This window comes from Arvicola amphibius, chromosome 12 (assembly GCF_903992535.2).
Source record: "Arvicola amphibius chromosome 12, mArvAmp1.2, whole genome shotgun sequence".
Taxonomy (NCBI): domain Eukaryota; kingdom Metazoa; phylum Chordata; class Mammalia; order Rodentia; family Cricetidae; genus Arvicola; species Arvicola amphibius.
The window spans coordinates 134,080,487-134,096,371 of NC_052058.2; the positions used below are offsets into that span (position 1 = coordinate 134,080,487).

Sequence of the window (15,885 nt, forward strand, 5' to 3'; positions counted from 1 at the left end):
GGAAGACACGGTGCCCCCCGCTCCCCGGGGCTCCAGTCACCCTGTCTCCCACTGAACACAGATCCCAGTTTGTCCCCACTGTTTTCCTTTCCCCAACTGCTGGTTGGTCCAAACTAGAGTTTCTTCCTGCCTAAGAAGTAGTCCTTAAAGATCTTGCTGCTCGGCGGGGGTCTAAGCAAGTTCCCAGATATCTGTGGGTGAAGGAGTCACTGTGCCAGGGGAGCAAGTGGAACTTACATAACCCTCAGCACTGTGAGGACAGGACATGGCATAGCCACATATTACAGGTCATTCATTCTGGGGTTCACTATGGAAAACAAAGAAACAAAATCCCCCTAACAACAGCAGCAATGTAAACCCAGCTTCTGCCTAAGAGGCATTTCCAGAGATATTTTTTCTTAATGTGTCTTTTCTACTCCTGGCACATGACCTTTCAATACAACACAAAAATATTTCAGACCTTCCACCCCACCTCCCAGCAATGAATGCTGCTACAAGAAGATTCAAAGATTGATACAGGAGGCAATTACGGCGGGACAGGGAAGATCTGAAATTTTTCTAAGGAAAGTGTCATTATGGACAAGTGAAAGTAGATATTTTAAAATATATAATAGAAACAGTGTCTATTCTGAGAGATGACTAGGAAGTTAAGAGCACTGACTGCTTTTCCAGAGGACCTTGGTTCAATTCCACACAGTGTTCCCAACCATCCGTAATTCCAGTTTCATAAACTCTAAGACCCTTTTTGGGCCTCTGTGGGCTCCAGTCATGTACCTGTTGCACAGACATGCACATAAAATAAAAATAATAAAGTATATGTCCAATAAACAGAAACATCTCTGGAATTCATAAACATTGCATCTATCCCTGGCCCCTTGGGGACAACTTGGATAGGGGTAAAGTCAGATTCAGATCCAACAGGCACACCAGTTTCCAGAAACAATGAAACAGCTGGCATATGGGAGAGAGAGAGAGAGAGAGAGAGAGAGAGAGAGAGAGAGAGAGAGAGAGAGAGAAGCAATACAGTGTCATGCTGTCATGAAAATAGCCAGTGATGTCACCAAATCTTTTTCTCTTGATGGCCAGGTATGTTCCTACCTAATGTGATTGAATAACATTTCATAATTGACAATGGACCAACTTAGAAAGCCCTTGAAACATGAAATTATTATTGCCCCTTTATTGTGGGGATAATATCCCAAACCTCTGGTGGGTGCCTAAAATTTAGGGTAGTGTTAAAAAAAAAACTTTCTTTCTATGGTGCACACCTGTGGTAAAGCTCAGCCTATAAATTAGGCATACTGAGAGATGAAGAGCAACAATAACAAAATCGAAAGGTTTTAACACCACACTAATGAAATCGCCAACATCGTTACCCTTGTACTTCAGGGCCATTTATTTAATTTAGTTAATAAGCGTTCCTTGACATTATACTTGACAACGATGTGGCAGTCGAGCTGGTAATGGAGACAGCTACTAAATGGCTAGTTGGCAGGCAACATACACAGTGTGGGTGCTCAGAAATACTATCCCCCTAGTAATAAATAGCTTATAAATTCTGAATGGCCTACTTATGACGTATGTATGTTTAAGACTTTTGAATGAAGTTGACCTTGGGTACTTTAAGCAGTGGGAAATGGACTCATGCATGAAAATAGTCTTGTGTTTTTCCTACTTGTTGCAGGAGGGGGCTGTTTGTTGGTCCTGGCTGCTCAGCCACAAAATAATCACACAGAAACCGTATTCTTTGCATACTGTTTGGCCAATAGCTTAAGTGTATTTCTGGCTAAACTTATATCTCTATTAATCTGTATATCTCAATGTGGCTGTGGCTTAGCAGCTAAAGTACCCAGCATCTGTTTCCAGTGGCTCCATGGCTTCTCTCTGACTCTGCCTTCCTCCTCCCATACTGTAGGCCAAGCCAGTTCTTTATTCATTAACCAATGAAAGCAACACATAGACAGAAGGCCCTCCCACACCACCTACTGTTGAATATCCTCACACCTTAATTGTTAAATTGAAGAGATAGTGAGGCCCTCCTAACATGAGGCAGCTGGACATTGCCTAAAACTGGATAACCAGATGGACAATCACTGAATGTCTCGAGGAGACTGTGAGACCAGATATTTTGTGCCTAGTTACTAGACAGCCAAGCAATCCTAGAGTACAGAATCCATCTTATGCAGCCCAGATGTTTCAAGTCTTTCCACCCAGGTACCACCTACCAGGAGTGGGGAGCAGCTCCCTTGTTTCTTCCGAACTCTGAAATTATTATGGGTGCTAGAAATAAGAGGCACCCGATATTTTAAAATAATAAAGAAGAGAGTGAAGTACATCCGTAGCCTGTGTCCTAACAGGACTGAAGTTTAGGGGGTGAGAACTTGCAGCTGTATGCATTTAAATGGTGATGTGAAAATTAGATCACGAGAATTTCATGCTTATTCAAAGTGGACTCTCTTTGGGGCCAGTGATGGGTTGGTCTGCTTAGATGCGATCAATGTAAGTGCATGGTTTTCAAGAGCTGAGGGGAAAAGGGCATGCACAGTCTGGCCTCAGCCTCTCACTGAGAGACAGCAATGCCGATTTTAACAACTGCATGAAGTGCTTCTGCAGTTTCCCACAGCATCCCACAGCCAGGCTTCCCAGGGAAGGGACAGGAATCATGTGCTCTTCTTTTCAGTGTGCCAAGAGTACTGAATGTCATCCAATAATGCGCCTTGAGTCTGTGAAGCCCAGACCACTTTGTATGCCAAGTGCTGATTGCACCCCTGAAATCATCTGAAGGAAATGGAGGAGGATCTGTGGTCTCCAGATGCGTTATTGTCTTCCGGGCATGGAGACAGTCCTCTTGGTTTTCTCAGGGTACATGCTGAGGTCAGAATGCTGTGTATCTGGCGCACCAACTTCTTGGGAATAATTGCTTTTATTGATCACATTTAAGTAAGTCAATTCTGGCTCTCAGCTTCAACTCCAACTTTTGGAATCTAAAATACTTCCCGCCATTGAATAAAACCAGAATACTATTGTTCATTTCCTGTTGGCCAGTCTGCCAGTAATGGTTCCTGACTCCTAACTTAGGCACATTTTTTTTCTTTTTGAGATAGGGTCTCACTATGTAGCTTTAGTTTGTTTGCCTGGAACTCACTATTTATGTAGACCAGGCTACTCTTGAACTCAAAGAGTTCTGCTTGTCTCTAACTCCTGACTGCTGGGATTGAAAGTTTGTGCCACCACACCTTCCTTGGGTTAAAAATGTTCAGCATCCCTGTTCTCACTGCTGACTTTTAAACTCAGTTTTTCTGATTTAAATAAAAGCTCTGAAATTCCCTGTGATTTCATGGTCCTGTTAGTCCAGGTACCGAGGTTAATGTTGAGGCCCACATTCTGTAAGAGCAGCCCAGCCTTCAGAAAAAAAAAAAAAAAAAAAAAACAAGAACTTCCAGATCCTCAAAAAGAGTGTAGAACCTGAAGTTTGATGTTAGGTTGGCAACCATTTCACCTAGAGCAGAACGAAGAATGTTCCAGATCCAGGGCTTGTGAAGGGAACCTAGCAGCCAGCCAAGGCAGAGTGGCAGGGCTATTTAATTAGATCCCAGTCCTCCAAGGTCAGATGCAGTAGGAGTATTGTGTGCCTGTCTTGAAAAAGAAATATGTATAAGAAGCAATTGGAAATTTCTCTCTTTTGTTTTTTTTCTCTTTGAAAGTTTCTCACAGATGCCAACCAGTTCTGTCCGAGACGAGACCAATGACAATATCACGATATTCACCAGGATCTTGGACGGGCTTTTGGATGGCTATGACAACAGACTACGGCCTGGACTGGGAGGTGAGTGTGCCTCCAGCTGAGGCCTGGGAAGATCCAGGGCAGAAGCACCCTCCGCCAATCCCACGCTGACTAAAATTCAGACAGTTCCAGAGAGAACCACTCGCCCAGGATTTTGAGTGGAATACTTAGCTGTCTTTTGTCCTGTGTTATTTTCCAGATTCGTGGGGCTGGAGGGAAAGTGGTTTTTCCTTCTTACATTGCTGAAGACTTCTTGCTTGCCAGATAATCTCCCAGCTCATTCTGATTCCTTAGAAGGGAACCAAGTTCTTAGGTGCCGGCCGTTAAAGCTGAGAACAACGTGTGTTAGGAAGTAACCGAAATGGCTCTCACTCACTTTCCTGCAAATGGTTATCAGAATTTCACTGCCCACTAACGGTTTTCTCTGTGTCTTTGCATACTGGAAGTCTGATTCGTCACTGAACTCATAGTTAAAGTATTTAAAATGCCCCCACTTATCTAAAGGGAAGCCCAGTGGAGGTCTCTTCCAAACGCCCTATCTGCTGCTTTGGTTCCTATCCATCAAAGCCGTGCGGTTTAGACCCTTGGGCAGATGCACACTTGAAGTGAAAGGAGTTCTCTGATGTCTGTATCATTAACAACGATGCATGGAAAGCACAGATCTGCATTCATAGTCTTTAGTGCAAAGAGTCCTCACAGATATGGCGCCATCCCTTTACCCCATGGAAAGACGTTCTTGGGCTCAGTGCCCAACAGTCCCATCTCTGTGTGCACCCTCAGAGGGACAAAGCATAGAAGACTGCTGAGCTGACATCAAGTCTTGCTGAATTTTGTCCAGGTTGCCTGTGTGACTCTTAATCATTCAGCAGAGAGCCTAACGGGCCGCTCCGGCTCAGAGGGCACAGTAGGGCTTGTATCTGATCCAGAAGGCAGGCCCTAAAATCACACTACCCGACATGGTAAATATATACCGTGCCATGGAATAGCACCTCAGCAGGGGAGTTGGGGAACTGTTTGAGCCCCGCACGCCGTTAGGCAGCTGGAAGTGGTTAAGTGTGGGTGGTGGTACATTCCGAATGTAGATTCTGCTCATGACCCAGGGAAACAAAACAGGAGCTCTGTCCAAGTATTGTTGGCCGTTTTTGATACTTCTGTATACACCATCACTTTAGTAAGTGCGGTAGGACCCTATGATGGGGGTTTCTAACAATTCACAATGCCATACAAGGAGGAGTGCTCTCTCTTTTTTTCAGTCTGTACTTGTGTTGGCATACACCCAACCTCTGCTCATCACTCCTTCCCTGAGTACACCCAGTGCTTCCGATCGGTACCCACAGCAGGCTGGACTTATGGCGCCAGGTTTATTAGGAGTGTCACTATTCAAGACCTGGCATCCCAGTCCGCATCTATAGAAGACCTCCCCCGAGGGGGAGGGGTACCATGAGACCCAAACCATTACCCTAACACAATGGATTACTCTTATTTTATTTTTAGCTTGGAACAATCCAGCCCATTGAATATTTTTTCAAGTATTGCAGGTTCACAAAGCACATAAATACACCAGCTATACAGGATGGAGTTGAGTGCCACACTGAGAACCTCAGCGCAGTGTAGCGGAGGCTCACGCTGAGGCAGCGCAGAGCAACCTATGTCTGTGTTTCAGAGCGAATCACCCAGGTGCGAACAGACATCTATGTTACCAGCTTCGGTCCAGTGTCCGACACAGAAATGGTAGGTACCAAAGTCTGGTCAACACAGACAGTTCCCACAGCGAATCGACCATGTTAAGGGGCCTCTCCTACTGAGATGCCACCCTGATGCCGTCTTCTGTATTAGGAGTATACCATAGATGTGTTCTTCCGGCAAAGCTGGAAAGACGAGAGGCTGCGGTTCAAGGGGCCCATGCAACGCCTGCCTCTCAACAACCTCCTTGCCAGCAAGATCTGGACGCCAGACACGTTCTTCCACAACGGGAAGAAGTCCATCGCACACAACATGACCACACCCAACAAGCTGCTGCGGCTGGAGGATGACGGCACGCTACTCTACACCATGCGGTGAGCAGTTGGGCAACACTGGGTGGCCAGCCAGCTCGGCTGGTGGCTAACATACCTGCACAAGGCTTGGTGCCTCATGGGTATGCAGATGATTTGAAGGCTGCACATGTGTTGGGGCATATGTGAGTGTGTACTTTGGTGCACCACACAGCGTGTGCTGGTACACGGAGGTGTGTGGGGGCACACGTGTGTGTACTATGGTGCACCTCACGGCGAGCACTTGTGCTTGGAGAAATGCAGATGCTAAGGCTTGTTCAGATTGTTTTCCTGAGCTGGAGAGGTCTCCAGACATCGGCGTTTGTACTTCTTTTATTCTTGGTACATGCTCAAGAGCATCCTCTGAAATAGTGGCTCAGATTACAAAAGAAGGAATTGCATTTTATACCAACTGAAGAGCCTAAAATGAACCCATTTTGGTTGCAATTGTACAGCTTTTTCAAGGTTTGGAAACCCATTTCTTATGTTTTGATTATATTTAAATACTAAGAATAAGTTTTAATAGTTACAATTCAAAATGACATTTGCCACTCTTAACTCTGAATGATCCATAGACTTCAGCTAATCAATGAATTGACCAATGAGCAAGAGTCCTTCATAGCTTTTCGGTATCCATGGAGTTAGTATAACTGGAATTCGGGAAGTGCTTGCAAAGTTACAGGAAACAAAATTATGACTGCATTTCTCTCTCTCTCTCTCTCTCTCTCTCTCTCTCACACACACACACACACACACACACACACACACACCTAGGTATCTGTAGAATTTATTTCATAAAATTTTTGTATAAAAATAATTTCAAGGGCTGAAGAGATGGCTCAGCTGTTAAGAGCATTGCCTGCTCTTCCAAAGGTCCTGAGTTCAATTCCCAGCAACCACATGGTGGCTCACAACCATCTGTAATGAGGTCTGGTGCCCTCTTCTGGCCTTCAGGCATACACACAGACACAATATTGTATACATAATAAATAAATAAATAAATATTTAAAAAATAATTTCAATACATAATCATATTAGAAAATAATATAGCTATTGCCACATTCAGAGGCTGTGTTTAGAACTATAAGCCCCCAGGGACGCAGGGGCACGGGGTCGTGCATGCCGCTGACAGGAAGACTTGTCTTGTAGCAGCGTGGTAGTGAGCAAGACACTGACACACACCTTGGTTATTTCATCTTCTGCCCACCCCTTCATTTTCCCTCACACTGGCCTCAAACCTGTGCTCGTAGATGAACGCAGTTATAAGAGTAAGTGTGTCTAAATGGGAAGGCTGTGGAGAAGTTGAGAAACAGCAGCGAGATTGAGAAGGAGTCCTTGGCCATTACCCTACAGAAAAGAGGGAGTCTGCAAGGAACTCAGGACAACAGAGAAAGGGGACAAGACAGAGACTGAGCATGGAGCATGCTGGGGGCACCTAGCATTGAAGGACTGAATGTGGCTATTGTGGGATTGATGTTTTCATAGAACAAAGTTATCCACCATCCCTCTAGACTATGGTCTGTGATTCTCATCTCCAAGAAGCTACTTAGGTCCAAACTGTGAGCCACACTTCGTACAATGTGCAACTTTACTCGGAGCAGTGTGCACACTTCCTATGGGACGAGTGCAGTCAGCCACGCCACGCTATGGAGAAGGGGGGACGGACGAGGTATGGTAGTCCTCACTGAGAGTCATCTTCAGGACACAGGTATCAAATGCTTCTGTCCCCAAAAGAGTTTTACTAGGCAGGCGGCCGGTGACACCTTCCCATTTAATGCTCAGAACGAGTGCAGCTCTGAGGGATTTGGCAGTCACCTCACAGTCACAGAGTCGTCTGAGAGCCAGCCACAGTTTCAGCAGTACCCTTGCTCGATGTAGCACGCTCGTGTGCTGGAGCGCAGCTGAATCCTCACTGCGTCTAGGAGTCCTATTAGGAGCGTCTTCATAGTGCCATGCCCAGAAGGAAGGGTGAGAGGGTTGGGAGCCAGAGCGACTCCTGGCAGTCAGGAGCGGTTGTTTATGCAGAGCAAGCCTGGTAATGAGCTGCGAAGTTGATAATGAGTTTTCTTTCTCTCAGCCTACACGATCTGAGCAGTGGAATAGTCCTCGGGATTGCTGTGCATCTCAGTGTGCTAAAGCCGCCCCACGTAGCTGTCTGCGGCTGCGAATATAAACACCAGGACGGAAAGCAAAGCCGGAGGGGGAGGGAAAGGGTTTATTTCAGCTTATACTTCCATGTGGCCATTCATCACTGAGGGAGGGCAGGGCAGGAACTCAAGACGAGAACTCGGAGGCAGAAACTATATCAGGAGCCATGGAAGAGTATGGCTCGCTGGCTGACTCTCTATGTCCTTCTCAGTTTGCTTTCTTGACCGCTGACCACCCTCCAGGATGGCACCCCCATAGTGGAGGGGGGCCTCCTATGTCAATCACAGATCAAGACAGTGTCCCACAGACTTACTTGCATACAAAATAATCTTATGGAGGAATTTTCTCAGTTAAGACTGTGCCATGTTGACAAAACTCAGCTGTCCTTTGCTGATTTAACAAATAGTGAAATTACTGTCGCTGCACAGGTTACATACTGGAAAAGGAGGACCTGGTGCCCATCCGCCATGGGCATTCAGGAGGACAGGTCTTCTGTGCAGCACTGGGGACATTCATCAGGCCTGGCACTGTAGCGTAGATCTTGAATGTCCCTCCATGTCTAGCACGCTAAAGGCCTTACACTCTAGGCAGTAATATTGGGAACAGATGGAACCTTTAAGAGAGTGACCTAGTTTTCAAGTCAGGGCGACAGCCTTCCTGTTCCTCACTTTGGCTTTCTAACATGAGACGCACGATGTGACTCTGCCATGAAGTCCTGTCCTTATGTCTCTCTTGCCAAAACTCCAAACAAATGATGGGGCCAACAGGTCATTACCGCAATTTCCAAAACAATGAGCCCAAAGTCCTCTTTCTCTTTGTAAACGGATTTTTTTTTTTTTTGGTTTTTCGAGACAGGGTTTCTCTGTAGCTTTGGAGCCTGTCCTGGAACTAGCTCTTGTAGACCAGGCTGGTCTCGAACTCACAGAGATCCGCCTGCCTCTGCCTCCCGAGTGCTGGGATTAAAGGCGTGAGCCACTGCCGCCCGGCGTAAACGGATATTTTGCACGCAACTGTTGCAGGGACAGATAGACAGTTTGCACACCATATAAAGCCAGTGGCTTCATTTCCCTGGGTGCATTAGTTCCTTGGTAACAGCCACTCAGACAAGATCGTGAGGTACACTGTCTGAGCATCTGTACCAGCCTGTGCGTGGTGATATTGCGCATGCCATCAAACTGTAGAAGAAATGCACAAATGGGTACCTGGTTCAGGTAAAATTCTGTTCCTGCTCTACTGGAAGACATATCTAACTCAAAAGATGAAGCCCGAATGTGTGGTGAAGGCTAGAATCTGCGTGGTACCCTTTCTAGCCCAAGGCAGACATAGAAGTGTTTCAACACAGGAGCCATTGTCTGACAAAGTAGCTCCCCCAGTTCAATAAACCCCAATCTAAACCAAAGAAGAGCTTGCATTTTGGTGGGGTGTTTATTACAATTCCCACCATGAGGAGCGAACTGGAAATCTTTCTGGCCGTTGTTGATGCCAGCTCCCCAAATGACTGTCACCTGAGGCTCTTACCTGAAGCTAATTGTCGGTGCTGGGTCTGAAAACCTTTTACAATTGCTCCTATGGGCCGTTCTTCCCACGCTCTAGAGATAAGTGTCACCAGCAGCTCTGGTAAGTGTAAAGAGAGACACTGACATGTCCCACTGTCTTAAAAAAGATGTCAGTCACTTTTGGCTGGGAGTGTGGCTCAGGGGTAAATTTTGAGTTTAGCACATATGAGACCCCAGACTCCATTCCCAGTGCCAAACAATGAGACAAACAAGAAACCCAAAGATACATTATAAAACTTACAACTTTTTTAAGATTATATTTCAGAAAACGCACTATAAATTAAAAGCATTCTGAGTTGAAGATGCCTTTCATTTCCCCTGACTGGGAGAGCATTTTCACACAAGAATATAATGCATTTTGATTTTATTCACTCCACCACTGTCTTTTTTTTAAAAATCTCTCCTAATACAGTAAGAATGTTAGGTCTAAGACTCATTTTGCTGAGTACTGGGTTATAGTAAATATGCACATTGGCCCAATGCCCACTAGAGGGCACCATACTCACAAATCCAGCATCCAAAGACAGCTTGTGCTAGTCTGTCTCTCTCCCACACCTAAGTGCCCTTTCTTGTTCCCCCTCCCCACCTTCCTTTTAGGAGCTCTTCTTTCTCCCTTATAGTTCAACTTCGAATAACAATCTATATTATTACACAGAGGAATGGATGGACACACACACAGTCTTTGTCTCTCTAACTCAGAGAAACTCAGCTAACCGTATTTAATGAGATTGTCTTTCATTCAATGTTTTCGCAAATGATATAATTTCATTCTTCTTGATGAATGAATGAATGAATCCGCAGTGCGTAGCTATAACATGGTTTCCTTTGACCCATTTATATGTTGCTGGGCATCTATGCTGGCGCCCTATCTTGGGCATTGTGAGTAGTACTTCAGTAAACATGATGTGAAAGAAGGCACAGGGTGTGTTGACTTAGAGTTCCTTGGATTTGCATGCTGTTTTCAGTTCCCTGAGGACCTCCCCCTAATTTCCACTGTGGCCTCGCAGATTTGCATCCTGAGTGGCAGCTAGCAGGAGTTCATCTTCCCTTGCATCCTTATGAATATTTCTCGTCATTTGTTTCATTTATAGCCATCTGGCTTGTGAGACATGAAATTCCAGTGCAGATTAAATTTGCATCTCCCCAGAGGCTAAGAATTTTCCATTTTTCCCCCAAATATTCTGTGTCCATTTGTCCTTCCTTTGAATGCTGTTGATTCAATTCATTGGCTCAATTTATTTTCTCAACTTTATGCTCATGATTTCATTACATATCTGTATATAACATAATTTGATTATAATCTCCCCCGTCATTCAATCTTACTCACTTCTGCTTCCCACCAAACCACTTATTCCCAAGAGGCCCCTGCTACGTCCTTGGCTGTGGTCCACTGGAATTAAGGTTGCCTGAATGAGCATAGGTGAGCTATGACAATGAGGGCTGACTCTCCCACCTCCATCAACCATGAATTGTCTCCTAGGAGAAGGGTGACACTTATGACCTTCTCCTTGCTCCATGGCAGAATGCCGATGAGCCCAGTCCTCTGTTGCTGTGTGTTCATGGGCTCAATACCCAAGTCGTGTCTATAAGATGGCATTGCGAGCACTCTTCCCATTCTCCGGCTTTTACGTTATCTCTACGCTTCTTCTTAGCAACGTCTCCTGAGCATCGGAGGGGGTGACGTAGATGTCCGATTTAGGGTTGATCCCTCCACGGTCTCACCACTCTCCTCAGTTAGGAATTTCCGCATTAGCCAATGTCCACTTCAAGACTATGCTTTTTTTAGCTAAGGCTATCAACAATCTATGGATGTAAACGTGAACATTGGGAAGGCCGTTTGACATCATGTCCATATAGCAAGATGACAGTAGGTTTTCCCATAGGGCCGATGACCTCCACACCCCTGGATTTTGACCAGTTTTACAGCGCCAGGCGTGGGTGGCTGGAGGAGGCCATAACAGCCATTTTGCGCCATTGGGCTCAGCTTGCCGAAAAGTTGTCATTGAATCTCACAGGGCTCGTAGCTTGGTAAAACTGTTTGATGACATTTTTCTCCTAGCAAGTTACACAGCAACTTCCGGAACCGAGAAAGCTAACTTCCAGGGAGGAACATCGCAGCTCCAGCAACAACCTGGTTTCTGCACATTTTGCCACCAAATTACATGCTGGATTCAGCAGTGATGTCTTATTGCTTCGTTTTGATGCTCTTTCATCAACTGATTGATTGTATGCTGTGGATGTTTAACTTTTAGAGCTCTTCGTAAGTTCTAGATGTTAGCCCCTTGACAGAAGTAGAGTTGGGAGAGATTTTTTTCCCATACTTTTTAGGACATCTTTTCCTGTTTTATTGCTTCTTTTTCTGTTGAGAGAAGCCCTTTAGTTTTATGTATTATAGTTTTTAAATTCTCGGGGTTACTTCCTGAGCTATTAAAGTCCCATTCAGAAAGTTCTTGCCTATTCTTTACCTTCAAATGGTTTGTTTGCACTTTTCTCCAGCAGTCCCAAAGTTTCAGACCTTACACTGAGGTCTTGAATCCATTTTTAATTGGTTTTTGTGTAAGGCGGGTCTGGTTGCCTTCTGCATGGACCTACCCTGCACCACCTGTTAAAGAAGCTGTGCTCTCTCGGATACGTGTTTCTTGACCTCTGTCAAAAGTAGTTAGCTGTAGCTATGTGCTTGCTTTTGAAGCCTCTATTCTGCTCCATATGAAACATGCCTGTTTGGGGCCAGCACCATGCTACTTTTGTAACACTGACTCTGCAGAATAATTTAAAATCAGGTATTGTGATACATCTTCTCCTGTTCCTTATGCTCAATGTTTCTCTGGCTCTTAGTGGTCTTTTGTGTCTCCATAGGCCAGTTTGATAGTATTTTACTAGTTTTGTGAATAAAGCCACTAGAATTTTAATGGGCAGTGAACCTAGGTCACTTTTGGTAACATAATGGTTTTCACTTTGTGAATTTTTGCCATTCCATGAATGTAGGAAGGGGCTGCTAGTTTGTTCCCGGCCATTGAGCCTCTACCAGATTCCAGAGGCTTGATCTTATTATGTTCACATGTTGAGGTTCTTGATTCTCCTACACGTATCTATACAGCTTGGTCAGCACCACTTGTTGAAGATGCTGTCTTTTCTCCAATATTTAGTTTTTAGATCTTTGTCAAAATTATGATGTGGGCTTATATGTGGGCCCTTAGTGCTATGCCATTGACCAATGTCTGTTTTTATGCAAATACCATGCTGTTTTTATAACTCTTTAGTATAACTTGAAATCAAGAATGGTGATATACCTAAGCAGTATTTTTTATGTTTTACTATTGTTTGGGCTATTATGGCTCTTCACTGTATCCATATGAAATATAAGATGAATGTTTTAATTTCTGTGAATGTTGGTGAGGATCATTAAATGTATCAATTGCTTTTGGTAGCATGGCCAGTTTTATAATATTGATTCTAACAATCCATGAGCATTTGGAAGGTTTCTTTATCTCTTGATGTCTTCAGTTCTTCAGTGTTGTGAAATTTTCCTTATATAAGTCTTTTAGTTCCTTTGTTAAATTTCTTCCAAGATATTTTTAGGCTGTTGTGAACGAGACTGCTCCTGATAGTTTTCTCATATGTTTATCATTGATATGTAGGGAGGGTGCTGAATTTGTTCATTAATTTTACCACTTTGCAAAGCTTGTTCATCAGCTATAAAAAATTTGTAATAGAATATTTGGGTTCTTTATGTATAAAATCATATTATCTGTTAATACAAATACTTTGCTTTATTTTTCTCCTTCCACTTTTATCTTGGGCTCTTGTGTTATTCTTCTAGTTTAAGATTTCAAGTATCACATTGAACATGAGTAGGGAAAGTAGCCACCCTGTTTTTGTTCCTGAGCTTAATGGAAATGCTTTGAGTTTTTTCTTCATCTAGCAAGATGTTGGATGTTGGCTTGCTGTGTATTGTCTTTCTTATGTTGAGATAAGTCCACTGTATCTTGAATACCTCCAGGACTTTTAGCATGCTCTAATGTTGAGTTTTGTCAAAGGCTATTTTTTTTTATCTAATGAGATTATCTTGTAATTTTTGTTAATGACTCTATTCATGGGATTGATTCAGTTCATTGATTTAAATATTGTGGATCATATCTGTGTCTCTGGCATGAAGCCAGCTTGTTCATGGTGTGTGTTTTTTTGATATATTCTTTGCTTCAGCTTCCAAATATTTTATTGAGATTTTTCTGCCCATGGTTCAGCAGGCAGATTAATTTATAATTCTCTTTTTTATAGGGTCTTGTCTATCTTAGGTACCAGAATAATACTGACTTCTTAAGGAATTTGGAGACTTTTTTCCTTTTATATTGTACAGAATTATTTGTGGAGATTAGTGTTCATTCTTCTTTGAAGAGCAAATAGAACCCTGGACTGAATTCACCCAAGTTCTTTAACTGGGAGATTTCTTTCCCAAGTTGTCATTACATAGTGTTAGGGAGACTGAAGTCTATGTCATAAGAACTTCATTTAATTCCGTTCACAAAAGTCAAGCTCATAGCCTACTGCACTAACTTTTAGGAAGGAAACTTTACATTACATAATATCGATTTGTCTATAGTTTTTGAAATATTGCCTTAATCTCATTGTTTGTTATATATCTACTTAAATGATCTGCTTCAGCTTGACTTAACCTTTGTGAGTCATATTGTGTAAAAGCCCAACCATTTCTTTCAGGTTTTCCAGTTTAGTGGAATATACATTTTTAGAGTATGTTCTTTTGATGGATTCTTTCAGTTTCATTAGTGTCTATGGTAATGTCTTCCTTTTTATCTACAATTTGGGTCTTCTCTCTTTCTTTTCTCTAATTAGGCTAAAGGTTTGTCAGTCTTGTCAGAGAAATATATCGTCATGTCATTGATTTTTGTTATTGTTTCTATTTCCTTAATTCTTATTTTGAATTTTACTGTCTCTTCCTCTCTATGTTTTGAAGGTGTTATTTGTTCTTGGTTTCTATAAGGACCTCAGGTGAATTATTAAATTATTAATTTGACGTATCTCATTTCTTTTTCTGTAACAGTTCCTATTATGACTCTCTTCATCCCTTTTCATGTAGTTTGCTATTTTGCATACTCATTTTTATTCAGTTCTACGAAAGTTCAAATTTCCTTTTTAATTTATTCCCTGGCTTAATTATCACTCAGTAGAAGGTCGTCTAGTTTCCAGGAGTTTGTGAACTTTCTGTAGTACCTATTGTTGTTGATATTTAGATTTATTCCCTTGTGGTCAGAGAGAATGAAGGATGTTATTTCAGTTTCCTGTTTTAATTAAACTTGCCCTTTGTCTTATTATGTGGTTGCCTTTAAAAAAAAAATGTCATGACCTGCAGAAAATAATGTGTATTTAGTGTCTTGGTGAGATGTTCTGTAGACGTCTATTAGGGCCATTTGATTTATGATATAATTTAACTCCAGAGTTTCTCTGTTTAGTTAATGTTCAGATGACCTCGGTATCAGTGAGCTTGGGCATTGAAGTTACCCATGATCACTGTGTTAGAGTTATTCTGTGCTTTAAAACCTAAAACCTACTAGGGCTGCTTGTATGGAATTGGGTGCACCTGCGTTTGGTGGCGCATATGTTTCAGATTATAATAGCCTCTTCATTGATTGTTCCTTCTGTGAGTATGACATTAGCCTTCATATCTCTTCTGATTAGTTTCGCTTTGAAGTGTGTCTTTGCATTTCTATTGCTGGGAGGAGACACCATGACCACGCCAACTCTTATGAAGGAAAAGAAAACATTTAATTGGGGTGGCTTGCATTTTCAGAGGTTTGGTCCATTATCATCATAGTGCAACATGGTGGCATGTCAACAGAGTCTGAGAGCTCCAACAGGAAGGGAACTAGGACACTAGACATGGCTTGAGAATACATGGGGCCCCCAAGCCAATCTCACAGTGACACAGTTCCTCCAACAAGGCCATACCTATTGCAGTAAAGCTACATCTCCTAACGATGCCTCTCCCTGTGTTCTGATGGTGCCAATTGCATTGAATCCCCCACAAAGTATAATTTGTCACATTAGAATGGCCATGCCCTGTGTTTCTTGGTTTCATTTGCTTGCAATACCTTTTTCCCATGGTGCATAGGGGAGATAAATTTCCTGCTGGCAACAAAAAGGTGAACCCTGTTCTCTAATGCAGTCTGTTTGTCTATCTCTTTATTGGGGGATTGAGGGTATTAATATTAAGATTTATTATTGAATGATGTCTCTTAATTCTTGTCATCCTTTGTTTTGTGGTGGTTTTCTTAGCCCTCTTTTCTTTGACTCTTCTGGATCATTAATTGATTCTTGTGCTTTCTTGGGTGTGTTTATCCTGGTCTTC

The 15,885-nt window shown here is 43.0% G+C and overlaps 1 protein-coding gene across 1 annotated transcript in view; it reads left to right on the forward strand.

The window, feature by feature from the left end:
* Gabra5 (gamma-aminobutyric acid type A receptor subunit alpha5) overlaps positions 1-15,885 on the forward strand; it is an 86,546-nt gene that overhangs the window by 12,172 nt on the left and 58,489 nt on the right. The window contains exons 2-4 of the mRNA XM_038313770.1: positions 3,705-3,826; positions 5,448-5,515; positions 5,621-5,841. Of these exons, the coding sequence (XP_038169698.1) occupies positions 3,705-3,826; positions 5,448-5,515; positions 5,621-5,841 (411 nt within the window). The remainder of the gene's footprint in view (positions 1-3,704; positions 3,827-5,447; positions 5,516-5,620; positions 5,842-15,885) is intronic.